The following is a 27,249-nucleotide window of genomic DNA, read 5'->3' as shown; positions in this document are numbered from 1 at the left end:
GAATTGATTTTCTTTCCATTTGTTTGAGATGGTCTCGTTGTACAGCTCAGGTTGGCCTTCAACTCACTATGGAGCTAGCCTACCAGGCTGGCCTCAAACTCAGAGATCCTCCTGCCTCAGGCTCGAGTGATGGGATTACCAGTGTGCACCCCCACACCCAGCCTAAATTGTTGATTTCTACAATAATACACTAAGAACGGAGTATGTACTGAGCTAGCTTTAAATTGAGGGATTACACTATAAAAAAGAGGAACCACACTATTTTTGCTGGCTCAAACTACAATGGCTACTCATAAAAGTGAATTGAGGGCAAGGGATTTAGCTCTGTGGTTCTACCGCCTGCCTTGCAAGCACAAGGATCCGAGTTCAATCCCCAGTACCAAAAAAAAAAAAAAAGTGAATTGAATAAGTACAGTGGTAATTAAATTTTTATCAAAATCAGATTTTAAAGAAGTTAAAGCCATGTGATTTAAAAAAACTCACTATATATCATATAAACTCACACCTTTTCTATTATTTGTTTTATAATTTGCTTTATAATTTTAAAATATGAGTGGCTCCCTGAAACAAAATGAGTATAAGCAAGCAATAAAATTTCTAGTGTAAGGTAAAAAGTACAGACTGTTTCAGTATGAAATAGACAAAACTACAACAAGCAAAATGCAAGACTTCAACTTCAGGTATACACTTTCAAAAACAAACAAGTAAATATAAAGACTGAACAAAATATAGACTAAGAGACCAGGACGATAACCAAAGATTAAGAGAGAAATTATGTAATTATAGAGGGGTAAATTCTCCGAGAAGATGTATATACCTAACAAGCTTCAAAATGAATTGGCTTCGCAAACTTATATAGATTGGAGAGGAGAAACACAAATTCATAATCCTGTTTGGCAATTTCAATAACGCTTCTCAGTCATTAAAAGAGCGTTCCTTCACGGAGTGCTCCTTCCAACAGCAATGTCGTTCTAAGTGTTCACTATGGGCTTTTTGGTACTTAGCGTTCAAGGTAGAACAGTATACATCTGGACTGAGATAACACTTTTTAACATTATAATAACACCAATCAATTTATCACCCTAAACATGTTACAGCTGTATAGAAGGTTTCCAGAACTTTTCATTTTATAAACGTGAAGCTACATCCATAGATTCCCTTCTCTTGTATCCCACTCTCTGGCAACAATTCCTGTTTGTTTCTGTGAATGTGACTAATCTCATCTCTGCGAAATCAAACAACATACAAAGCTAACTTATGTCACGTAGCACAGGGACCTCAAGGTTTCTATCTATGTTGTTGCAGCATATGATAGGATTTCCTTCCCTTATAAGAATATTCTACTAAATGTATATACAGTGCCATAATTTGCTTATTTATACATCAATGGACAGCAGACTGATTTCTATGTCTTAGCTATGGTGAACACTGCTGCTATGAATATGGGTATGTAAATATGTTTACAAGACCCTACTTTCCCTTCTTTTGGATATTTACGTAACAGTGAGATTGCTGGATCATGCGGCAGTTCTATTTTAATTTTCTGAGGAAGCGCCATTATTATTTTTCTACAGTGTTTGCATCATTTCACAATTCTATCCACCATGATCAAATTTATTCATTCCTGCCCCTACTTATCCTTTTTCTTTATTTGATAATAGCCATTCTTATGGCATGCAGTTATATCACATTGTGGTTATGGTTTGCATTTCTCTGATGATTAGTTACAATGGGCATCTTTTCATAATCTTGTTGGTCATTTATGTGAAATACAGTTTTGTGTGTGTGTGGTGTGCTGGGGATGAACCCAGGGCCTCACACATGATTGGAAAATGCTCTACCACTGAGCTACAGCCCCAACACCAAATATCATCTTTTGATTTACTAAATAGGAGACAAAAAGCTTTCTTTGAATTTGTCTTTGAATGTAGGTTAGTTTTCAAGGGATCTTACAAAGCTAGGCATGTAAATCCAGGGAAGTTTCTTTTGTTGGAAAGCACGCGATACATTTCATTTCACTTAAGTATACTCCATTACCATTAAATCTTTAAAAGGAAAAACTATGCTGTTAAAAAGTCAGTACAGTTAACCTGAATAGGAATATGACTTCCTGATAAGAAGTAAATTCAGAGAATCTTTTTTTGGGGATACTGGGGATCGAACTTGGGACCTTGTGCTTGCAAGGCAGGCAGTGGAACCACTGAGCTAAATCCCCGGTCCCTGACATAAAGTAATTTCTATTGGCTGATGGTGATATTGAGTTCTTGTTTGTTCTACTGATTTTCTAATTTTCTTTTTTTTTCCTGGTACCGGGAATCGAACTCAGGACTGTGTTTGCAAGGCAGGTGCAGTGCCACTGGGCTAAATCCCCAGCCCTCTAATTTTCTTATATCAACTCTTAAGGCAAGAGTATTAACTATAACCTCCAAATATATCTATGGATTGGTCTTTTCTTCCCCTTTCAAGCCTACCAGTTTTGGTTTACATTTATCAGTCTGTAGATGCTCTACATCTATCAGTTTGTTTCACATATTTATAGCTCTACTGTATGGCATATAGAAATATAGGATTGCTATGTTTCTTTCTGTATCACTCCTTTCTCATTATATAATATCCCTCTCTTTTCTTGGTACTTTATTTAGATGTTTATCAAATACTAATATGGAAATCTTTCTGGGGAGAAAACTCATGCCCTTGTACTTGTGATCTTGCATTTTTTTAAAGTATTGTATACTCTTTCTCCATCCTGTCCCTTCCTGCCTACACACATCACTATATATGCAGTGAGTTTTTTGTAGGCAGGTCACTCATCTTTTCCTTTGTCTCCTCATGCTGGTGCTGACCTTATGTACTTAAGTTATTATTTCAGCTTTTGTATTTTTAGCTGTAAAATTGCCATTGTTTCTTCTTTTTATTTTTTCATGCTTTCACTGGCTTCACAAGTGGTTATAGCTTTTATGATGAATGCTTCAAAATTTTGTCAGACAAAATGGGTATCTGTTGTCTCCTAGGTGTTGGTGTCTACTGCCTTTCAATTTGAGATCTCTGATTCTTGGTCAGAAAAGTGACTTTTCAATTGAAATCCTGACATATTGAATATTAATATTCTGGATCTTATTTTCTTGTGTTTGGGTAGCTATTTCTGGCACTACACTCTAGTGTTAGGCAGGAGTGGAAGAGAAAACTGTCTAGAAGCACTTGTTACCATTTGCGGGCTCCTTAAAAGACCTCCCCTGAATAGAGGAGTGACTTGTTACCACTAAGGACAGCTCTTGTCAAGGCTCTCCACTTGACTTAGCTTATACATACTATGACTTCAAATTATTATAAGTCTTTCGGCTGGGGATTTAGCTCAGTGGTTCCACAGCCTGCCTTTGCAAGCGCAAAATCCTGAGTTCAATCCCCAATACCAAAAAAATAAATAAATAAATAAAATAAACCACATCCACACACCCATACACACATTAGTCTTTAACTGCCTTTGACCTCTGCTGAACCATTAACTGATGGATATATATCCTTCATCAAAGCTCATGCTTTCCACATATTTTATGACATCATCCTTCCTACTTTGAAAATTATTTATGAGAGGCTTTTTTTATGACATCAGGGATTGAACTCAGGTCCTTGTGCTTGCAAGGCAGGCGGTGGAACCAGTGAGCTAAATCCCCAGCCCTATGAGTCTTTCAAACTCCTCTACTGTATCTTAAAATCTACTCTAGAGGGTTTGTGCTTACAGCTATTTTTCTATATCCCTACCTAAGGAATGCCATTCATTCTTACAGTTAAAATTATTTACAAAACAAAGCTTGCTAAATTTATGTATCTCCAGTTCAGAACGAAACCAATCTCTGGCTGTCCATTCTTTGGCCTGTCTTTTCCTCCCTTTTGAAAATTTATAATAAAAGAAATTTTAAAGAAAGTTTTGTTACATATATTCTTTAAAAACAGTATATATAGTAGAAGTGTGTGCAGATTCCAGTGAGCAGTGGTGTGGAACAAAGCTGCGCTGCTGCAGGCAGATCCCAGCCAGGGCCCCGTCCCAATCCCACAGGCTCAGGCACACAGGCCCAAACCAAAGGCCTACCCAGAAAAGAGTGTGCAGGTGCACAATCATCACCCAGAGGACCAATCCATACTATCCAGAACTACATGCAGGTCCCGGGGAGTAGCAGTGTGGACCAGAGTGGCACAGTTGCAGGCAGATCCCACCCAGGGCCCTGCCCAGACCCCAGGGACTTGGACACACAGGTCAACGCCAAGGACCAACCTAGAAAAACCTGCAGAGGCACACAAGCAACAGCCATAGGCTCACCCTGATACTATCAGTAAGTGTGTGGAGACCCTTGCCAGAGGCACACCTAGATACCATCCCAAGTGTGCACAGGCCCCAGCCAGAAGCCCACCCAGACAACAGGTGAGCTCAGGGATCTAGAAGGCCACCATTCTGAACCCAGGAATTGGTGTACTGCTGAGCAGTAGAGGGTGAGCAAAAAGAGGGTGAGCTCAGTGGGTGAGCAAAAACTTGCCTTAACAAAGGCACAGCAGGCTACATCTGCTGAAATGAGAAGATACAGAAATAAGCCTAAAAATCAGACTTCCAGATCACCTAAGGCAATCCCAAAGGGAAATGAATGGAACAATGTGATACTCAACCACCTGGACTCCCTGGACTGGCAATGAAGAGGATCTGGAAAAAAATGAAATCAGAAATAATTTCTCAGAAAACAGCAGAGATTGTGCCTACAGTGCAAGACATGATTAATAAATCTAGAGCAGACACAGATAAAAAACAGAAGAGTTGAGAAACATGATGGAATTCCAACTTAGGAAACAAATGGAATCCATAAAACAGATGCAAACAGATTTCCAGGAGATTAAAAACTCCACTGAAAGTTTACACAGCAGAATGAGTCAATGTGAGGACAGAATTTCAAATATAAAAGATAGGATTGCAATGAGTGACCAGGAAAAGAAAAATTTCTTAAAAATAGTAGGGGACAATGAGAAATCAATCCAGCAGCTACCAGATGATGCAAAGAAGAATAACATAAGACTGATTGAAGACAATGAAGAAACAGGAGAGTGCAGATAACATAAAAAAACTATTCACAGAAGTAATGGCAGAAAAACTCCCAAGCAGGGGAAAAGAACTTCACATACAGATAAGTGAGGCATATAGGACCCCAACTAGCCATGATAAAAACAAACAAACAAACAAACAAAACAAACCCACACTACTCATAGGCATATACTAGTTAAGATTCCAGAAACCCAACAGAAGAACAAACTTGTACAAGCTGTTAGAGAAAAGAAAAACATTGCTAACAAAAGAAAGCCCATCAGAATCACACTCCACACAAACCCTCAAGTCAAGAAGCTTGGAGTGAGATATTTCAAGCCATAAATAAAGGAAAACAGCTTCCAACCCAGACTGATGTATTCTGCAAAATTATCTTTCAAAATTGATGGAGAAATGAGATACTTTCATGACTAAGAACACTTAAGGGAACTTCATGAATATCAAACTAGCACTCAAAAAAAATTTAAACATTCTAGGAAAACATGAAGATCACAACCCCAGGAAGCCCAGAAGAATGAATTCATCAGGGAAGACAAGAAATTAAAAGCAAAGGGGGAGAATCCAAAAAAAAGAAAAAGTCATGACGAGGATAGGTCAATACGTATTAGTTACAACTATCAATGTTAATGGTTTCAATTCACCAATCAAAAGAAATAGGCAGAATGGGCCAAGAAACACGATCCAACAACATCCAAGTGCAGGGTCCCAAGTTCGACCCCCAGTACAAAAAAAAAAAAAAAAAAAAAAAAAAAAAAAAAAAAAAAAAAGGAAAAGAAAAGGAAAAAAAATTACTTCCAAAAGAAACTCACAGACTGAAAGTTAAAGGGTGGAAAACAGTACTCCATGTGATAGAACCCCCCCCAAAAGCAGTAGTAGTTTTCCTCTTTGCAGATCAAGCGTATTTCAAACCAACCCTGATTAAGAGAGACAAAGAAGGACCCTACTTCCTTGTAAAGGGAATGATCCAAGAGGAAGTGATGACAATCATAAGTATGTATGCACCAAACATGAGTGCCCAACTATATAAAACAAATACTAACGGACATGGAAAATCAAATAAGCACTAATACAATAGTAGTATTAGTAGTAGTAGTAGTAGTAGAACTCAATACCACATCGTTACAAAAAGATCGACTAGACAAAAAAGAAACAACGAAATACTAGAACTCAATCAAATTCTTGAACAAATGAACTTAACAGATGTTTACAGAGTGTTCCACCCCACAAAATCAGAATACACATTCTTTTTAGCTGCACATGGATCATTCTCCAAAATAGACCACATACTTGCTCACAGAATATGTTTAAGTAAGTGCAAAGAAATTGTATATTATGAGACCATAGTGCAAGGAAATTGGAAATCAATAGCAAAATAAACCACAAGGATTTCATAAACACATGGAAATTGAACAACACACTTCTGAATAACCAATGTATCACAGAACATATTATACTAAGGAAGAAATCAGACAGTTCCTACAATTAAATGACAATGACAATACAACATATTTGAATCTATGGGACACAATGACAGCACTGTTATGAGGGAAATTCATAGCAGTGAATACTCATATTAGGAAATCAGAGCAACCTGATGCTGAACCTAAAGCTTCTAGGAAAATGAAGAGCAGGACAAACCCAAAGTTCATATAAGGGAGGAAATTATAAAGATCAGAGGACTGGGGATTTAGCTCAGTGGTTCCGCTGCCTGCCTTGCAAGCGCAAGAAACCAAGTTCAATCTCCGGTACCAAAAAAATCAAAAAACAAACAAACAAAAAAATAAAGATCAGAGCAGAAATCAATGTAATACAGACTAAGAAAATGATACAAAAAAATCAAAGAAGCAAAGAGTTGGTTCTTCAAAAGAAGAAACAAAACTGAAAGACCCTTAGCCAACCTTATCAAAACAAGGAAAGAAAAAGCCAAATCCATACAATTAGTAATGAAAAGGGTGAAATTACAATGGACCCAGCAGAAATCCAGAGGATCATCGAAACCTACTTTAACAACCTATATATGCCTATAAGATGGAAAATTCAGAAGAAATGGACAACTTCCTAGACACATATGAATTACCAAAGTTGAATGAAGATATAGATTCTAAACAACCCAATATCAATCAATGAATTTAAAAATGTAATTAAAAATCTACCAACTAAGAAAAGTTGGGGCCCTCACTGCTTCACTTCTGATTTCTACCAGACATTAGAGAGGAACTACTGCCACTACTGTTTAAACTTTTCATGAAATTGAAAGGGAAGCAATACTCCTGAATCATTTCTGGAAGCAAGCATCACCTTTATACCCAAACCAGAGAAAGATCCAACTGAAAGAAAGAACTATAGACCAATCTCACTAATGAACATAGACACAAAAATGCTTAATAAGGTACTGGCAAATAGAATACAGATCATCAAGAGGATCATACATCCTGACAAAGTGAGATTTATCCCAGGGATGCAGGGATGGTTCAACATATGCAAATCAATAGATATAATACACCATATTAATAGAGCCATATGATCATCTCAATAGATGCATGGGGAAAAAATGAGAAGCAAGATCTGTCACGTAAAGGTACAAGATCCCAATGATGAATGTTAACTGTATCACATACTTAAAAGTACCAATAAACTCAAAAAGATTAAAAAAAAATATGCAGCCAGGGATTTAGCTCAGTGGTTGTGCTGCCTGCTTCGCAAGTTCAAGGACCTGAGTTTGATCTCTGGTACCCCCCAAAAAAAAAAAGATGCAGAAAAAGCATTGGACAAAAAGAACCAACATTTATGATAAAAACCCTCCAAAAAATTGTAATAGATGCTCTCTACCTCAATCTGATAAAAGCTATCTATGAAAACCCAACAGCTGGGCTGGGGATTTAGCTCAGTGGTTTCGCCACCTGCCTGAAAAGCACAAGGACCCAAGTTCAATCTCTGGTACAAAAACATAACAAAACAAAAAAACAATAGCCACTATCATACCATGTGGTATCCTTCACACTAGAATCAGGAACAAGAAAAGGCTGTCCACTATCACCATTCCTGTTCAATAGATTTGGAAACATTAGCCACAGCAATTGGACAAGAGAAAGAAATAAAAGGAATAAAGACAGGAAATGAAGTCAAATTGCCATTATTTGCAAATGTTGTGATACTCTATCTATAAAACCGTAAGAACTCCACCAAAAATCATCTAGACTTAATAACCAAATTCAGCAAAGTAGCTGGATACAGGGTCAACACACAAACCTCAACAGCTTTCCTGTACACAAAAAAACAGACTGAGAGAGAAGTGGGACAAACAATCCCTTTCACAATAGCATCCGAAAAATTAAAGTACTTAGGAATCCACCTAATAAAAGAAATCAAAGACCTCTACTCTGAAAACTACAACACTTTGAAAAAAGACACTGAAGAGGATTATGAGAAAATGGAAAGATATCCCTTTCTCCTGTGTAGAAGAACCAACACTGTGAAAATGGCCATACTTCCAACACTTCTATATAGATTCAATGCAATCCCAAATGAAATCCCAGTAGCATACTTCACAGATCTTGAGAAAACAATCCAAAAATTCATTTGGAAGAAGAGACCTATTGCAAAAAGCAATTCTAGACAATAAAGACAAGGTAGGAGTTATCACAATCCCCAACTTCAAACTATACTACAAAGCTACTGTGATAAAAACAACATTGTACTGGCAAAGAAACAGACCTAAGGACCAGTGGAACAGATTAGAAGATGCAGAAACAGCTCCAGATGTACACAACTACCTCATCTTTGACAAAGGAGCCAACCATCTTCAGTGGAGGAAAGACAGCCTCTTTAATAAATGGTGATAGAAAAACTGGGTTTCAACTTGCCAAAGATTAAAACAAGGCCTATATCCCTTACCATGCAATAAAGTAAAATTGAAATGGATTAAAGATCTAAATATTAAAACAGAAACACTAAACCAGCTGGAAGAGAGGTTAGGCAGAACTCTTGAAGACACTGGTGTAGGAAAAGATTTTATGAAGAAAACCTCAGTTGCATCTGAACTAGCATAATCAACAAGTGGGATGTCTTCTTACTAAAAAGTTTCTGCACAGCAAGAGAAACCAACAGTGTGAAGAGACAACCCATAATGTGGGAAAAAAATTTCACCAGTAATTCCTCAGACAAAGGTCTACTGTCTAGAATATAAAAAGAAGTTTTAAAAAATCAGACCTCCCAAATTTAAAGACCCAGTCCAAAAATGGGCATCTGAAATGAACAGACATTTCTGAGATAAAGAAGCAGAAATAGCAAATAAACATATGAAAAAATGTTCAACATCACTGGTCATTCGAGAGATGCAAATAAAAACAATGCTGAGATTCTACCTCACCCCAGAAAGAATGGCTGCTATCGTGAAATCAACCAATAACAGATGGTGGTGGGGCTGTGGGGAAAGAGAAACCCTGCTCCTCTGCTGGTGGGAGTGTAGACTAGTCCAATAACTGTGGAAATCAGTATGAAGATACCTCAAAGAACTAGGATTGGAAGTCCCATTTGACCCAGCTATTCCCCTGCTATTTCCCAAAAAGAATTAAAACATATGTGTACCCATGTTCATAGTGGCACAGTTTGTAATAACTAAAGCTAGGAAGCACCCCAAATGCCCATCAACTGGAGACTGGATAAAGAAAATGTGTTTTTTTTAATAAAATGGAGAACTACTCAGCCTTAAAAAATGAGAAATTAGAGAAATGTATAGCTAAAGGGATGCACATTTGAGGTAATACTCAAGTGAAATAAATAGGACACACATGTAAATACTGAATAGTTTCTTTGGTGCGTGGAACTGAAAGTGTAAATAAAAACTAAAAGGTAAATAGGATGAAAAGGAGAAAGGAGGGTTAGGGGAAAGGAAAGAAGGGAATGGAATTAATATAATATGAGAAAATGAAAGAATAGAAAAAAAAAAGACTTTGCAAATAGGGAGGGATGGAGGGGTTGAAGGGAAGGCAGGGGAATGGGATAAAACTAAGAACCAAGATAGATTATGTAAAGGTGCAAATTTCCAATTTCATTATAATGTATACCTAAAATGTACCAAGAAAAAAAAACAAAAACAAAAACAAAAACAGTATTATGTGTTATTTGTGGCCTATGATAATTTCTCTTCACTCAAAAAGATGAAAAAAAGGGGGGCTGGGGCAAATTACAGGTTGGACATGGCTGCTCAAACTATATATTCAATTGCATATTGGAACAATCCATTTTATTTGTTCTAACACAGATATCTAAAAGGGAGCTTATCCTTTCCCCACCCAAGTCTGTTCTGCTTCTGCACTCTTCCTTTAGTTCATCCCAACATTTTTTAGCAGGTCATATGAACTAGAAAACTCAGTTATCTGGTATCCATTTAACCAGTTCTGGAGTCCTGCTAATGCTATGTGCCCTGCAACTCTTACTCATAAAATATCTCGTTTTGTTCCTCACTCCAAGAAAACTATTAATTGGGATTTTCAATCACCTTAATTTCCTTAAATGACCTCTCATTAAGACATCCAAAATGCACATGCCTATCACAATAGCCTAAAGGAAATTCAACTATAATTACTACTTCTCTGATTAAAATTTAATCTGCTTTCCTCAAACAGTGAGATAAAATCACTAGTAGGCTATAAAAATCAGTTCAGCAGGTGTCCACAACCAAGTTTTAAACAGTTTTCTGAAATACACTAAAACAAATTAGACAGCAGGGAATATAACGATGCTACATTCTGTTCTGTTTCATATGCATGCCCATTTTATAACACAAACCAGTAAATGCAAACACAGGTACTATTTAGGAAAACTTTTACTTGATGGGCATTTTGCCTATACCTGACATATGCACTATCTCATTTAATTCTTACATACTACTTAGATACATACTCTTAGATACTACTTTCACTTTTAAAATGTGGAAATAGGTATGAACAGATTAAATAACTTATCAGACGTCACACAGTAAGTGGCAATGTTTAAATTAAAAATCCAAATAATTTAACTTTAGAAAACACAAACATGTTGGAATGCTAAAGATTTTTGTTAAATATTTGTTAGAAGGTGAGAAAATTAACTTACTTCAAATAAAAGTCTATAATAACATCGTTTAAAAATTCTCCTTCACTTAGACAGTGTAGGTCTTCATTAGTAACAGAGATGCCCCCCTTAGAAGGAGGTGGTGGATACACTATCAATCTGTAATTAAAAAATAAATAAATAAACAAGGCTTTATATATCTATGTAACTAAATGTAAGGAAACACAGACAAAGCTTTAAAGCATTGCAAATGTGAAAGAATTTTCTCACTTTTCCACAGGCCCAATGAAGATGGTATGGCTTTCTCCAGATTCTTCCTCATCATCAAAAAACTGGAATTCCCGTTTGCTTCTAAGTTGTATTTTAGAGTCAAATGACATCTGGTAAAGAAAATTAAAGTATTAATACAAAAGATCAGGAAAATGTTACATAAAAAGATCAAGGGCAAAGCATAAAACGCTTTTCAATTAGAACGAACTGAAAATATGAATCTAGCAAAGGAGGCATGATTTTTTTGTTTGTTTGTTTTGAAGTAATGGGGATTGGACTCAGGACCTTGCACTTGCGAGGCAGGCGAGGTGCCACTGAGCTAAAATCCATGGCCCAAGGATGCATGATATTTAACAAAAAATGACAAAAAGGCAGAATTAAGGGCCACTTACTGTAGATTTCAGATGATATTCTCCCCCAAAAATGTTAATAATGGTTTTCCAGTGTCTTACTGCCATGAGAGTTCTACTATTCCTTATTAAATTAAATTTTGTTAGTAAGATTCAAGGGACCTTTAAAAAACTGAAGTGACATCTTTGTCCTAACAGTAAAGGCCTACCTAAATTTAGTTAATCAGGTTCAGGGACACTGTCTACTGAGTTTCAGTATTAATCTAACAGTAGTAAATTAAACACAGGGTCTTTACAGGGAAAAGCACCTTCTATTAAAATATGAGTCGAACACAGATGACTCAAGGCTTTGCCTGCTCTTCTTCCTCTGGCATTATCTCCCACCTACAACTCTGCAAGAGGAGAATAAGTCTCCTTTGTCCTTCTGCTTTTGCCCTAACCCATGAGCTGTGTGTGTGATGCTTTAGTTCAATTATCAAGATTGTGCCTTGCAAGGCCGGGCATGGTGGTGCACGTCTGTAATCCCAGCACTCAGGAGGCTGAGTAAGGAGGATTTCTGTGAGTTCAAGACCAGTCTGGGCTACACAGTGAGTTCCAGAGCAGTCTGAACTATAGTGAGACCCTGTCTTAAAAAACCAAAAAAAAACCAAAAAAAAAAAAAAAAGATTTTGCCTTGAACAGCCACATTTCTAAATTGTAAGCCATGCTGAGGTTTATTCCCAATAAATTACGTCAGCAAAATTCAGTGGCTATCATAGTATTGTGGCCTTTGTTTCACGCTTAACTATTTGAGAAGATTCTGTATAGCTGGATACACATTTTGACACTCAAATCCAAACAATACATATTCATTAGTTCCCCAAGTTTTCAACTGTGTACTCATGTTAACTATAAATGTGTAATACCATCCACAAATGACAACATTACTGTAAATCAAAGACACAGGGCAAAAATTTGAATGTGGAAGCACACATATATGTATGTTGGGAATGGGGTGTAAATTAAAAGGATGAGGGAAAAAGAAGACGAAAGAATAGTGTAAAGAGGAACTAAAATTGATTCTAAGACCTATCCTTTTTTAAAAAAACAACTGGGATTCAACTCAGGAGCACTCTAACACTGAGCTACGTCCCCAACCATTTTGTGACAGGGTCTTACCAAGTTGCCCTAAACTTGTAATATTCCTGCCTCATCCTTCCAAAGAAATAGGATTAGTGTGCCACTGAGCTTGGCCATCATTAATGTTTTGATACAAGACAGTTTACACATCATGTATAAAAACAAATTATGAAATGGAATTAAAATGAGCATATAATAAAGCATTTCCTTTTTAAACAATCCATAGTTTAAAATTATTTTTTAAAAAATTAAAAAATTACAGTTTTAACTTTGTTTTCTTTTTGCATACAAGTTCCTTTGATGCTCTCTTCATAGCTTCTTGTACATGCAACAAGTCTGCTATTGGCTTCTTCAAAGAGAATTTTTGCAAAAAAATTGGGAACATTATTCTTTATACCAATGTTATTAATGATGTTCTCAAATATCACATTTGTCTGAGGATCAAGGCTATTTTGGAAAATTAAAATGATGTATTGTTCTTCCAAATCTGAAAAGAAATAAATCAAAAAGTACAATTAACAACTAATCTCCAAGATAGAAGTTCTAGAGTAAATGTCCAAAGCAATGTTAGCATATAATAGATATAAATACTTGAATAAAAGAAAAAAAAAATCAATGTTACCTGACAATGTCACCTATTAAAAAAAAAAAAAAACTCAACAGTTTAAGAATAAATCTACTCATGGATGTGAGTAATGTGTTTTTGAATAGCATCTCAATCTATTTATAACTTTAAATATATCAATTAACATTTCTGTCAAACTCAAATAGGAAATTTGCCAAGTGAATTGTTACTATCTTTAGAGAATTTAACTGCAAAGCTGTTATTCACTAATGTGTCAACTTTTGCAGTTTTAATCATAGTATTCACTCATCATTAAGCTGAAATAGAAATTACTGTCAACATGTATTTATTTCATAAGCAGTTGTGCCATACGATCCATTTCATAGGTTAAGGAAAACAAACTGGAGAAACATCCACAGATTGTTAAAGATAAAGGCTCTATGAACCTGGAAACTTTTTCAGCCTCATTTTAATGATTCCAGATTTATATGGTTGATTTACACTTAACATTCCTGTAAGTTAAAAGAAATCGACTTTACTCAAATTTCAGTGTTAAAAGAGTACAGATTTTTCTGAGTTTTAATCCGTTTTGAAAACTTTCTAGTGTGTAAACTTGGGAGTTTAACTTCAGTTTTCTGCTTTCTATAGGCATTTTCTCATCTAAAAAATGGAAGTAGTAATTCTATTTTGCAAGGGAGTTGTAATATATTTTAATAAATGATGTGAATGACCTAAGAAATATTGGTTCAAAATATGCTTCAAAATACATATGAAGTCATGCTGCTCTAGACTGAGTCTTCAATTTCCTGGTGAACTTACACTCTTACTATTTCTTCAACAGATTGTGTTATCTACTACAATTTGTTGTACACAACTTGTATTTTTTTTCTTTTTCGGGGGTACCAGGGATGGAACTTGTGCTTGCGAGGCAGTCACAGTGCCACTGAGCTAAATCCCCGGCCCCATAACTTACTTGTTAATTTATTTATTCCTTTACAGTCATTCCATACTTTATCATCCTTATTCATTTGCAGTCGCACACTCAGCTTTTGATAAATTGTTGGTATCGTCTGAAGAAACACTACTGGTAATTTTCGGACATTACACCATTCACATTTAGTTAGATCAGAGGTATTTAAAATAATCTCTACAGGATCACTTTCTGGTTCTGGAGGAATACAAATGAAAATGGAAAAGGAATCAATTCTTAGAAGGTAGAATCACAGAAGAAATACAAGTTTAATCATGTTATGTATTATGCTTTGTAAATAATGTATAAACATACTACAGAAGCTTCTAGTCAGGCATGGTGGCCCATGTCTGTAACTCAAGTATGTGGGGGAAGTGGCAGAAGGGAAGGACTGCCTTGAGTTCAAGGCTAGCCTGGAGTACACAGGAAGACCCTGTCACAAAACAAAACAAAACCAATAAGAAGGAAAACGAACATTCTACTTTTTCAAATATAAAAGGGGCTAAAACCAATTAGGCTTTGTTAAGTTACAAAATGAAATCATACCAAGGTATATAAGATATATACCAAGATATATAAGAAGATATATGCAATGACTAATCATTTTAATCAATTCTGTAAATATTTTTAAATCTTTTATTTCTGTAAAGTGATTCAATGTAAACAAAGCTTTAGGGAATAAACAGATAAAAAACAGCTTACCATCCAGATGTATCTTGATAAAATCTACAGAAAACTAAAAAATTAAGATGAATTAGTACTAAGCATACACTTACGAAGATTTTGCTACACAGTTTAAGTGACATATGTGCCTTACAGCTACAGAAGGCAAAAAAAACCCAGCCATTTACTACATGCTTAAAATTAAGATGAAGTATTTATACTGCAAAATTATCAAAAGTGAAGCTTCAATTTTTTTAAAGTACTTAGAACTTTTATTACATTACTAGCTTAACTCTATAGAAGCTGACATAATATTACAACAAATACCTGGATGTAGTACTTACCCAGTCATGAACTTAGTATTTTGTCACATTTACCACTTGCTCTTTATACACTTGCCCTTTCACCAAGCAAGAAACCCACACTGTAATATTTAATTTCCAAATACTTAGCATGCATCTCTGAAGAATAAAGACCTCCTATACAATCACACATTAATGATAAATTTAAGAAATCAAGACTAACTTCATTCAATGTACAGTTCATGCTTACATTTCCACCAAACTGGCTTTTATATTTAACTCTTCCCCAAAACATGGCTTTGTCAAGGCTATATTACAGCTACTTCTCTTGTCTGCTTTACAGTAGAAATCTGCCCCGCTCTGTTCTGCATGATATGACCTTTAAGGAATTCTAGGCTAAGTTTAGCAAAATACCATCAACAGGCATTTAGCTTAGTGGTCTCACCGCCAGCCTCACCGGCACAAGATCCTGAGTTTGATCCCCGGTACCAAAAACAAAACAAAATAAAACAAAACATCCAACATCCGGTTTCCTAATTTAAAAATTCAGGCCATACATTTCTGCCAAATATAGGTGATATACTGAAACTTCCCCCAAAGAAGAATGAAGTCAGAAGGCATATGTCATCTGACTTAATCAATTAACCAAGGTAGTAACTGCTAGGTTCTTACACTGTAAAGATATAATTTTTCCCCTTGTAATTAAATAACATGAAGAGAGATACTTGAAAGCAAATATCCTGTTCCCAAGTAATCTTTATCCCAATGGTATTATTTACACTGAAAATCTTTGCCAAATTCTGTTATAACTGGTAACAAATGGTTATTATCTAGCTAATTATTTCAATGTAAAGAAGACAACATTAAGACTAATCCAACCTGAACAATCATTTTTATGTTTACAGAAAGTAAGAAAGTGCTTTGAAATGCATTTTAAAAATAAGACTGATTGACACAGAGGAATAAACAAGATATATGAAAAACATGCACTTTGTTCCTTGTCAGAAATGCTTGGGACCAGAAGTATTTCAGATTTTAGAGATTTCTGAATTTTGAAATATTTACCTAGGCTTCACTGAGCATCCCTAATGTAAAAGTATGAAACTCTAGATGTATCAAATTCCAAAACTTTATTTTTGTGCTGCTGGACATTGAACCAGGGCCTTGCACATGCTAACACACAAGCTCTGAAACTGAACTACACCTGTAGTCCCCACGTAACTTTTTAAAAAAATGGGATCTCATTATTTGGTCAGGTTGGTCCTGAACTCCTGGATGCAGTGATAGTTTCTCTTGTCTCAGTCTGTGAACAGCTAGAAATACAGGCACTTACGACCATGCTCTCCAATTCAAAACTGAGTGTCATTTGAACATCGATTTTTCAGTTAATGATGCTAAACCTGTATACTACGACACTAATGGTAAAACTTAACTGGAAACATATAGTCATGTAAAATTCTTTGAATAATTGGAAAATTTTCATAATGTAAAACACAAGAAAATATAAATTTGGTAATAACTAGACTAATTACAAAGAATGTTACTAGACATATCTTTTAAAGATTTCTCTGAATGTACCATGTTAATCGAAGGGATGTAAAAAGAATTAAGGTGAAGCCAGCCTATATAAGTTCAGCATACAGAGAAACTAAAGTTGTATGCTTGAGAAAAATGCTAGGTGACTCAAAAAGTAGCAACAAAGGGCCGGGGATTTAGCTCACTGGATCCAGTGCCTGCCTCATAAGCACAAGGACCCGAGTTCAATCCCGGGTATGGTGGTGGGGTAGCAATAAAAATGAAATATACTACATGATGATCAAAAATATTTGAATAAAACTGGTGCATGAGATAGGGAATTTAAACGAGTGTTTTATCTGGGCATAGTGGTGTATACCTATAATCTTAGCACTCTGGGAGGCTGAGGCAGGAGGATTACAAGCTTGAGTCCAGCCTCAGAATCTACAAGAAAACCTGTCATAAAATAAAAAATAAAAAAAGAACACTAGTGATGTGGCTCAGTGTGAAGGCCCTGGTTTCAATCCGCAGTTCTACCACAATTTTTTTAAAAAGAGAAAGAAATGAAAAAAGTTTCTGAAAATTCAAAAATTCAAAATTTGGGTATATTAATAATATTACAAGTAGACATTGGACTATATCCCAAAACATTTTTAAAATTCAACTGACTGAAAGATTAGATTTTAGATTTTGGTTTTTCATTTAAAAAAATTAGGAAGTGTCATTGGGCCAGGGATGTAGCTCAGTGACGCTGCAATTGCCAGGAAAGCGAAGGTCCTGAGTTCAATTTCTAGTACTGGAATAAATAAATAAACAAACACTAATGTGTCAAATGGCCCACCTGTAATCCCAGCATTCAGGAATCTGAAGCAGGAGGATTCCTGAGTTCAAAGTCAGCTTGGACTACACAGTGTACTCTAGGCCAGCCTGGACTACACAGTGAGACCCTATCTCAGAAAGTAAATAAAAGGGAAGAATTTCATCTTCCTAATAATGTAACCCTTTTACTTTTCAATAAGTTTATTTAAATATTTACTTTTAAATAAACTAGGCATTTCTACCGCTGAATGGATTAAATTTAAGTTATATTCAGGAATAAAATATTTGTTTTCTTAATTATATACCATCTACAGAAATGATAGTTTCAGTATACTTCAATGGAAGATGTCTTTTGCAAAAGTCCTATGACACAAAAATTAATACCATATAGCAAATGTCCACATTGCATTTTTTCACTGAAATATTTTGCTTAGCATTTTAATTTTAAAAACTATCAGTACATTTTATATTATGCATATTACTTTTTTGTATTAAAGTTGTACCTCCCTGTAGCAGATATACCTTAACCTATAACTTTTAAAATTTATTTTAAAGGTTAAAAATTTATTCAATTACTAATGTAGTTCTCAATTGCTTTGAGACTGAAAGCTATCTATAGCTACTCTCATTAAAGGTATACATCAACCAACAAATTTTATCATAAAGAATTTTAATAATATTGATATGAAAGTAAAAAAATCTACATAGTAGTTCACGAAATTTTTGAGGTACAAAGTGACACAGAATGACATTTTTATAAAATGGCAAAACTCAAACATAATTTGCAGTACGAAAATTTGTAACAAAATACGAATTTTACCAATCACCGAAAAACAATGTTACAATATTACTGGGCAACAAATGATAGTGTATATTTCACTTGCTTGAAATCTCTGCCATGCTTTTGAAATTTTCTAGTTTTTAAATTGTGATAAAATGGAGTATTTTGGTGGAAATAAAAAATGTTGAGTTCCCACAAAGCTTTGTTCTGATAAGAAATTATGTTTGTATTTCATTGGCTCCTATAAACTCAACAGTAAAATTTTTCTTTTAGTTACAGTGTATCCTTAGAACCAAGACACTTTACCAGGAAATAAATTATTACTTATTATAATTATATAAAGATAATGAAACTACATTGTAACTTTCATGCTGTGATACAGTATGCTCTTTTTTTTTTTTTTGGAGTGGGGATTAAACTTGGGTCCTTGCTCTTGTGAGGCAGGCAGCAGCAGAACCACTGAGCTAACTCCCCGGCTTCTTACAGTATGCTCTCTTGAGGATGCTACTCTATGGATAAAGTATTCTTTATAGTATTAGGAGATGTAAAATTACAGGAAAGGACACCAAATTAAGGCATTATAGAATAAGTATAGTTTTAGGAGGATAAACCTACCAACAATGTTTGGAACACATTAAAAATAAGAAAACTGATGTCAAAGAACACTGGTTAAGGACATTGTATTACAATTTCAAATAGAAGCTAAACACTTACATGGGATTAATGGCAGTAAAATTAACAAGGAAAAGATGACAGGAAAGATAAAGGATTATAGAAAATCCTTTAGGAGCTGTGGACATTGAATTAGTCTAAAAGCATAATGCCTATGGAGGTCCACTGTAGTCCTATAACCTATTTCTAGAAGTCTTAAAGCTATGATAAAAAGCTTTTAGAGTCTTTCTTTACTACTGTTCTTCAATATATTTTTTCAAAAACTAAGCTGACACGAGGATAAAATATACTGAAAGGTTTCCTAACTTATTAAGAGCTATTCATGTCTTTTTGTAGTGAATTTTCACCTACTTCAATTTAATCTAATTTTTAATGAAACTTAAATACATACTCTTAAAGCAATTTCAAATTTTGAAATCAATTTGTATTTGATTAACGTAACAAAGTTTAAATATTACAAATTAGACTTGACAGTGGAATTCTGAATCTTGTGATTAGCATAATGAATAACTTAGGAATATACTTACAATTATAGGCTCTATTAATAGTCGAAACAGTGTTCCTACTCGTATACTTCGACAGCTTAAAATGACACTTTCAAAGGGACTTTGGCAGCTTAAAGGTACAGGATCAATTAAAGTTTCTTGAGAACTGACTTTACGACGTTTTAGAGGTGTGGTGATAATAGGATTGCCAAACTGAAAAAGAAAATTTTCACTTAATAAGTTACCATAACAAGGTTGCAAACTTAGTACACAACACAATACCTACACAAACCAGAACCCACATGAGAAACGTAAATTATTACAACATAGAATTTATTTTTCTTCAAGAATGTTAGAGGAAATAGAAATTTGTGGCTTTAAAATAAAAGTCAATTCTTTCTACTTTATTTAGTAATATTTCAGTTATGTGAAATGAAATAGCATAGCAGCTAGGTATAGTATTCCAGAAATCAGAACCCTGGGTTTCAAACTACAGCCAAACCACCTGTTAATGATCTGATCTGGTAAAATTCAGTAAAAACTTAAGCTTCACTTTCCTAAAATGAAAAATATGAAGGATAAAGATTATTCACATTAGCCATTACATATAATGGACTTTACAGAGGGCTTTATGCACAGTAAAATGCTGGATAAACGCAGTAATAGTGACAGTGGTGGTATTTAAATCATCAAACTTTACAAAACAAGCAATTTTAAAAATGGTTAACTTCAATACAAAAGGATGCTTTATATATTTTAACTACATATTTTAGCTTTACATATTTTTACTTGATTTGTTAAATTATGATTTTATAGTTATATCCAAATGCAAATTAATCATAATACAAATTTTTCTGGATCTATAACTTTAATGAAAAACGAGTACATTACAGGTTGAGATACTTTATCCAAAATGCTTGGAATTAGAAGTATTTCAGATTTTGGATTTTTTTTTTTCCTTTTTAATTCTTTTTGATCTTTTTCTTTGAGACAGGGTCTCACTATGTAGTTGAGACTGACCTGGAACTCACTATATAGCCCAGGCTGGTCTCAAACTCACAGCGATCCTCCTGCCTCAGACTCCAAGTGCTAGGATGACAGGTGTGTGCCACCACGCCTGGTTGGAATTTTTTAATGGAATATCTGCATAGATTTTTACCAATGGAACACCGCTAATCCCAAACCTAAAGAAACATGGGGAAAATACTTCAGAATGTTGAAATGGGCAAGGATTTTAAAAATATAGATCCCAAAATATAGAAAACAAGCAAAAAAAAAAAAAAAAAAAAAAAAAAAAAAAAAAAGATAAAGCATTACATCAAACCAAAAAGCTTTCACATAGCAAAGAAAATTTAGGCAAAAAACCATTAACAACAAAAAGACAATATAACAAAAGAAGAATACTTGTAATGTACACAACTGAAAAACAACTCATATCCAAAATACAAAATGTAGCCATACAACAGCAAAAAACCCCTCAATAATGCATTTCTCAAAAAAAGACACACAAATGGCCAATGGGTATATGAAAAGTTGTTCATCATCACTAGCAGAATCAAAACTACAATGAGATACCATCTCACTCCAATAAAAATGGCTACTATCAAAAAGACTTCAGGATAACAAGTGAGGGCAAGGATATGGAGAAAAAGCAACTAAAGTACTCTGCTGATGGAAATATAAATCACAGAGTTGTACAGCAATTATGGAAACAGTATGGAGGTTTCTCATAAAATTAAAAATAGAACTACTAAATAAATGACTGAACAATCCTCAAAGTAAAATAAATATATCCAAAGGAAATGAATTTAGTCTGCTGAACGAAAAAAGGAAACAACTTGTCTATCAATTGATAAATGGATAAAGAAAATGCAGCATGCACATAACGAAATATTATTCAGCTATAAAAGAATAAGATCTTGTCTTTTATGAAAAAATGGAACTGGAGATCATCATGTTATAGAAGCCAGGTGCTGAAAGACAAGTACCAGATAAACTCACTCATATGTGGAGCCTAAAAAGGTACTGATGTTACAAAAGTTGAAAATGAAAGGGTGGTTATCAGGGACTGAAGAGTGTGTGGCACAGGGAAGGATGGGTCAAGGGGTAGTACTAAGAAAACTTCTGGTTTTGCTACTCCATAGCAGGTGACTACTGATGATGATAATGTATAGTACACTTCAAATAGAAGAAAATATTTAGGAAGTTTTTCCCATAAAGCAATGTTAAATGTTTGGGGAGATGGGTAAGTTTATCCTACCTACTTTTTTTTGTTGTTTTTTGGTACCAGGGATCAAACTCAGGGCTTTGAGCTTGCAAGGCAGGCAGTGGCACTACTGAGCTAAATCCCCAACCCTGAGTATGTTTATCCTGACTTAAATATTATACTATGTACATGTGTATCGAAAGATCACACAGTACTCCATAATTATGTATATGTTTTATGTTTTATACATCAGTCTAAGAATTAAAAGAATAAAAGCAAATGTGATTATATAGCTCTGATTTTGTAAACTACCTTTTTCAGGCTTACTTAGGTTACAATGAACATTTTCCCCAAATTATTAATAGAAACCTATTAAAGGGATTTTTAAATTGTTGGGTTTTGCTTGTTTTTGGTTTAGTACACCCCTCCCCATGAGAGCTATTTGACTTACTAATGAAACAAATTAATTTGCAAGTGCACCAGCTGAGCCAGGTATGGTGATGCATGGCTGTAATCCCGGCACTCTGGAAAGATGAGACAGGAGGGATCACAAGTTTGAGCCCAGCCTGGGCAGCTTTGGGACTTCACAAGATCATGTCTCAAAAATTTAAAAAAGAAGCCGGGCGTGGTGGCACATGCCTGTATTCCCAACACTTGGAAGGCTGAGGCAGGAGGATCGCTGTGAGTTCGAGACCACCCTAGGCTACATAGTGAGCTCTAGGTCAGTCTCAACTATACAGTGAGACTCTCTCTCAAAAAACAAAAAACAAACAAAACAAAACAAAGCAAAAAATTTAAAAAGGCCAAGGATGTAGCTCAGGGCAAAGGTCTTAAATTCAATCCCCAATACCTCAAAAGAGTGCTCCAGCAGAGTAGATCTTCTATAGTAGAAGGCTTGGGCCTACAATATGAGTGGTCCCCACAGAGTGTGACTGACAAGAGCACTGGACATGCCTTTTGTGCCTCAGTGTGATAACTGAGAGCCTGAAAAGTGTTCAAAATGACAGTATGATCACATGTCCATCAAACTGAATGCTTCTACAATGGACATCTGTATCAGACCTTTCCAATATTTCCCCATTATAAGCAATCTCCAATGAACATTTCTATAGCCAAATGTTAGTATGTAGCTAGGATTACTGCCCAACTGCTCTCCAGCAAAGTTACACCAATTTAGGGCTGAGCATATAGCTCAGGAGTGCTGCACCTTTCTGGCAAGCACAAGGTCCTGAGTTCGATCTCTGGTTCCAAAAACAAAGTCACAACAATTTATAAACCTAACATACCATTTATCCAAATACTAAGATGAGTCATAGTCATACTTCAAAAACTGTTGGCAATCTGGACAATATTTAAATTTCATATTCACTACTTTAATTGCTAGCTCCGTTGTACTTTATTCATTTCCTTTACTATTGCATGGTTTGCTCCTAAATTATTAAAATTGGATATGTCCACTAACATTTTGTTGCACAGTTTACTATGCCGCCTCCATTCACATTTACCTATGAAAATCTTGTTTATGCTACTTTGGTACACTGTCTTCTGTTTCACATTTTCATCTATATTCCTAGGAGAATTCCTATCTTTTTTTAAGACACATGTTTCATTCATTAAAGTTCTTACAAAAACAATAATATGCACACATTTCTGTATCTTGCTATTCTTACTCAATATTCTGTAGAAACCCTAAAGTCACTGACAAATCTCTAGCTATTATTTTTAATGGCCGCATCATGAAACTATACCATGATGTATTCAGCTACATCCACATTAGTGGGCAATGATTCTTCCTGCAGTTGTTTGTTAATACATAGTCATGTCAATACATACAGCCTTACATAGTGGAGAACAGGGATGAATTCCTTTGAGAGTCTAGAGAATTCTAAGGAATTTGTTATTCAGTCAAACAATATACAGTTAAAAAAATTTAAAGCAATGTTTTTATATTGCTTTTCTCCAAAGGGTATAACTTTTCCATCAGCAAATGAGGAAAATACCCTTTCCCTTGAACTGCTGCCAGCAGCACATATTATTTTACATTAAGCAAATCTGTTTATTATATAGCTATGTTTCATTTTCTTTAATTGTTCTTCCCTACTTAAAAATAATTGGGGGCAGGAGTACTGGGGATTGAATCTGGGGTCTCTGTACCACCCACTCTCCCTTTTTGAGACAGGCTTTCATTAAGTCTCCAGGCTGTCAAGGCTGGGCTCAAACTAGCCTCTTGCCTCAGACTCCCACAAAGTAATTTGTACTTTTCGTGTGGTTGTTTAGTATTTGAATATCCACAGTTGTCTATTCCTATCCTTTGTAGCTTTTCCCTGTAACTAGATATTAAAGTATTTGTATGTCATCTACATTACAAACATGTCTAGATCTTCTGTTCATACACTTATATCATTCATGTTACCTTTTCCTATGTAAATATTTTGAAAATTTTATAGTAAAATATAAAAATTTTAAAAATTAAAAGAGTAAAATACATACAAGTTAAAGTAAGTTCTCCCTGCCTTTATACATAGATTGAAATCCCTAACAGGAAATCTAAAATGCTGCAAAATCTTTTTATTTTTGAGCACCAATATTATGCCACAAGTCAGAGATTGCACTAAAAATATTGTGTGCAGTTACCCTTGAGGATATGTGCAAAATTTTCTTATGAAACATATATGAATTTCCTCTTTAGATTTGAGTCCCTTCCCCAAGATATCTATTATGTAAATATTCCAAAATCCAAAGGGGAGAAAAGAAATCTAAAACACTTCTGGTCCAAACATTTTGGATATTCAACATGTACTGGCATTATGATGTAAGGTTAATACTGTTTTTTTCTTGTTGAATTTTCACAATCCTTTAGTTTAACCAGTATTTTTGATTATAGTTTTCCAGAATAAATCCTCTAAGTGGTAATTAATGAATAATCTCAAACTGTTGCCAAACAACAACAAAACAGATTTTTGTCCAAAAGGGGAGACTTTCATTTGAACGAATGTCCACAAATGTGAGGACTACCTGGTCCTTCATTCTTGCTTTCCTCGGCAATACGACAGAGTTTAGCTCTGACTCTGCTGGAATGCTTTTTGGCTCACGCTCAGCTCTGCAGTGATTTTCATTCAGTGCTGCTTCTACTTTTCCAGTGGATGGTGCTGGAGAAGAACATGCTGAGTCGGCAGGCTGAGGAGATAGGTTGTCTCTTCTGGTACTACTGTCATTGTCATCATCATCATCACTGGACAAAATGACTGAGAGTATAAGAAAATTCAAAATTTACATTAAAATTTTACTTGCAATGTAATTTTATAATTCATTTCTATCAGTTAAAATGTAAATAAATTATCAGTGGGAAATACCCCAGATTTACTTTGAATCTCCTCCAGATAAAATTAATAAAAATGAAAATAAAAATCCTTTACCTGATGAAAACTTACATTAGAAGAAAGGATACAACTTGGCATCTTTTAAAAAATACATGAATGTGAATTATTTTCTATAGCCCATTGCCACTAACAATTTACAAAATTAAACATTTATCAGTAAGTCTACTTCAGAGTTCTTAAAACCTCAGCCAGGTGTGGTGATGCAGCTCTATAATCCCAGGAACTTAGAGGCTGAGGCAAGAGGATCTCACACGTGAGCCAATCTGTCAGTTTAATGAGAACATCTCAAAATAAAATTTTAAAAGGGGCTAAGATGCAGCTCAGTGTCAGAATGCTCACCTAGCATGTGCAAAGCCCTAGGTTCAAAATCCCACTGCCACAAAACAAACCACAATGCTGTCAGAAGATGGTATCAGTTTTGTATTAACTTAAGTAACGGTTTGATTAGTGTTGCCATGATTACAAAGCAAATAGGAATAATGCGCAAAGATGTTATATAATTCAACAAATGTTCTCATAGCTGCTTTTATTCTTTGTGGGAAAAAAAACAACAACGACATACAATCTTATCTCAGGCTATGCTATGAGTATAAATTGTGTTTCCACATAATCTGTATTTTGAAGCCCCGACCTACAATGTGACTATATTTGGAGATAGGCCTTTCAGAAAGTAAAAAAGGCCAACCTGAGTTTATAAGGGTGGGGCCTTAATCCAACAGAACTGGTACCTTTGTGTGTGTGTGTGGTATTGAGGATTGAACCCAGAGCCTTCACAAGAGCTACATAAATAGTGTGAAGCCCCCTTCCTTCTTAAAAACACTTTGAGACATGGTCTTAAGTCTCTAAATTGCCCAGGCCGGGCTTGAACATGCAATCCTTCTGCCTCAGCCTCCTAGAGTTAAGAGTGATGGTATTACTGGCATATTACACCACACCTAGCTCAGATAGTGTCCTTCTAAGGAATGGAAAAGACACCAAAGGTCTCTCTGCTATCATAAAGAAAACAAATTTCTTTTATGTCACACAATCAATGTTTTTCTGTAATAGCAACCTAAAAGCAACTAATACAGGGGGGTCTTTGTGCTTGTTTTTTAAATGTTCATTCATATATACAATCCAGCAGCACTTTTTTCCTGCTCACTTCATTTTGGGCACTGCTTCAAAATTATTGAATCAAAGATGCCTGTTCCAGCCACAAGTAGTGGCACACACCTGTAATCCCAGCCCTCAGGGAGACTGAGGAAAGAGGATCCTTAAATATTAGTTCCACCCAGACAACTTAGCAAGATCCTGTTTCAGAACTAAAGATAAATACAAATTTAAGAATAGTTAAGCATAGTAAGAAGTTAATTCTAGAAGCTGAAAATCCTCTTTTTAAAAACCAAACAGTCCATATGTATGTAATATTGTGGAATTAGTTTCCTTAAGCCTCATTTTAAAATGGAAGTATAATGGAATCTAGTTTACATAACTGTGAAGATTAAAAGTGAAGTATATAACAAATCATTATACCAAAGCAAGGCACAAAAATGTACAGTTAAATGACATCTTTTATAATTAATATAGCTTTTCTTTTCTTTTTTCTTTGAGACAGGGCTTCACTGTGTAGTTGAGACTGACCTGGCACTCACTATGTAGTGCAGGCTGATCTCAAATTCACAGTGATCCTCCTGCCTCAGGCTCCAGAGCGCTGGGATCACAGGTGTGCACCACCACGCCTGTCCTTAATACAGCATTTTGTATAACGAACTACATTTTTCCACATAATTTAATGGAAAATAGCCCCCCCTTTTTCTGGTAATAGTCTTTGAGCCCACGGGCCTTGCAAAAAGCTATATCCCCAGACCTTTTAAAATATTTTCTTTTGATAAGGGTCTCACTAAATCTCTAAGTTTCCCAGGCTGGGCTCAAACTTGAGATCCTCCTGTCTCAGCTTTCTAAAGTGCTAGGATTACAGGCACGTACCACCACGCCTGATGCTTTTTTTTAGCACGGAAGTAGAGCAAATTTATGCA

At 35.2% G+C, this 27,249-nt stretch overlaps 1 protein-coding gene across 1 annotated transcript in view; it reads right to left on the bottom strand.

Moving 5' to 3' along the window:
• Positions 1 to 27,249, bottom strand: part of Senp6 (SUMO specific peptidase 6) — an 88,095-nt gene that overhangs the window by 18,147 nt on the left and 42,699 nt on the right. Inside the window, exons 11-17 of the mRNA XM_010617914.3 lie at positions 24,870 to 25,099; positions 19,691 to 19,861; positions 15,114 to 15,147; positions 14,415 to 14,609; positions 13,137 to 13,363; positions 11,408 to 11,517; positions 11,180 to 11,296 (exon numbers count right to left, since the gene is read on the bottom strand). Coding sequence (XP_010616216.1) covers positions 11,180 to 11,296; positions 11,408 to 11,517; positions 13,137 to 13,363; positions 14,415 to 14,609; positions 15,114 to 15,147; positions 19,691 to 19,861; positions 24,870 to 25,099 — 1,084 coding nt within the window. The remainder of the gene's footprint in view (positions 1 to 11,179; positions 11,297 to 11,407; positions 11,518 to 13,136; positions 13,364 to 14,414; positions 14,610 to 15,113; positions 15,148 to 19,690; positions 19,862 to 24,869; positions 25,100 to 27,249) is intronic.

This window comes from Fukomys damarensis, unplaced genomic scaffold (assembly GCF_012274545.1).
Source record: "Fukomys damarensis isolate Sample0158 unplaced genomic scaffold, DMR_v1.0_HiC HiC_scaffold_27, whole genome shotgun sequence".
In the NCBI taxonomy this organism is placed as follows: Eukaryota; Metazoa; Chordata; class Mammalia; order Rodentia; family Bathyergidae; genus Fukomys; species Fukomys damarensis.
This window is presented reverse-complemented; position numbering and strand designations above follow the sequence as displayed.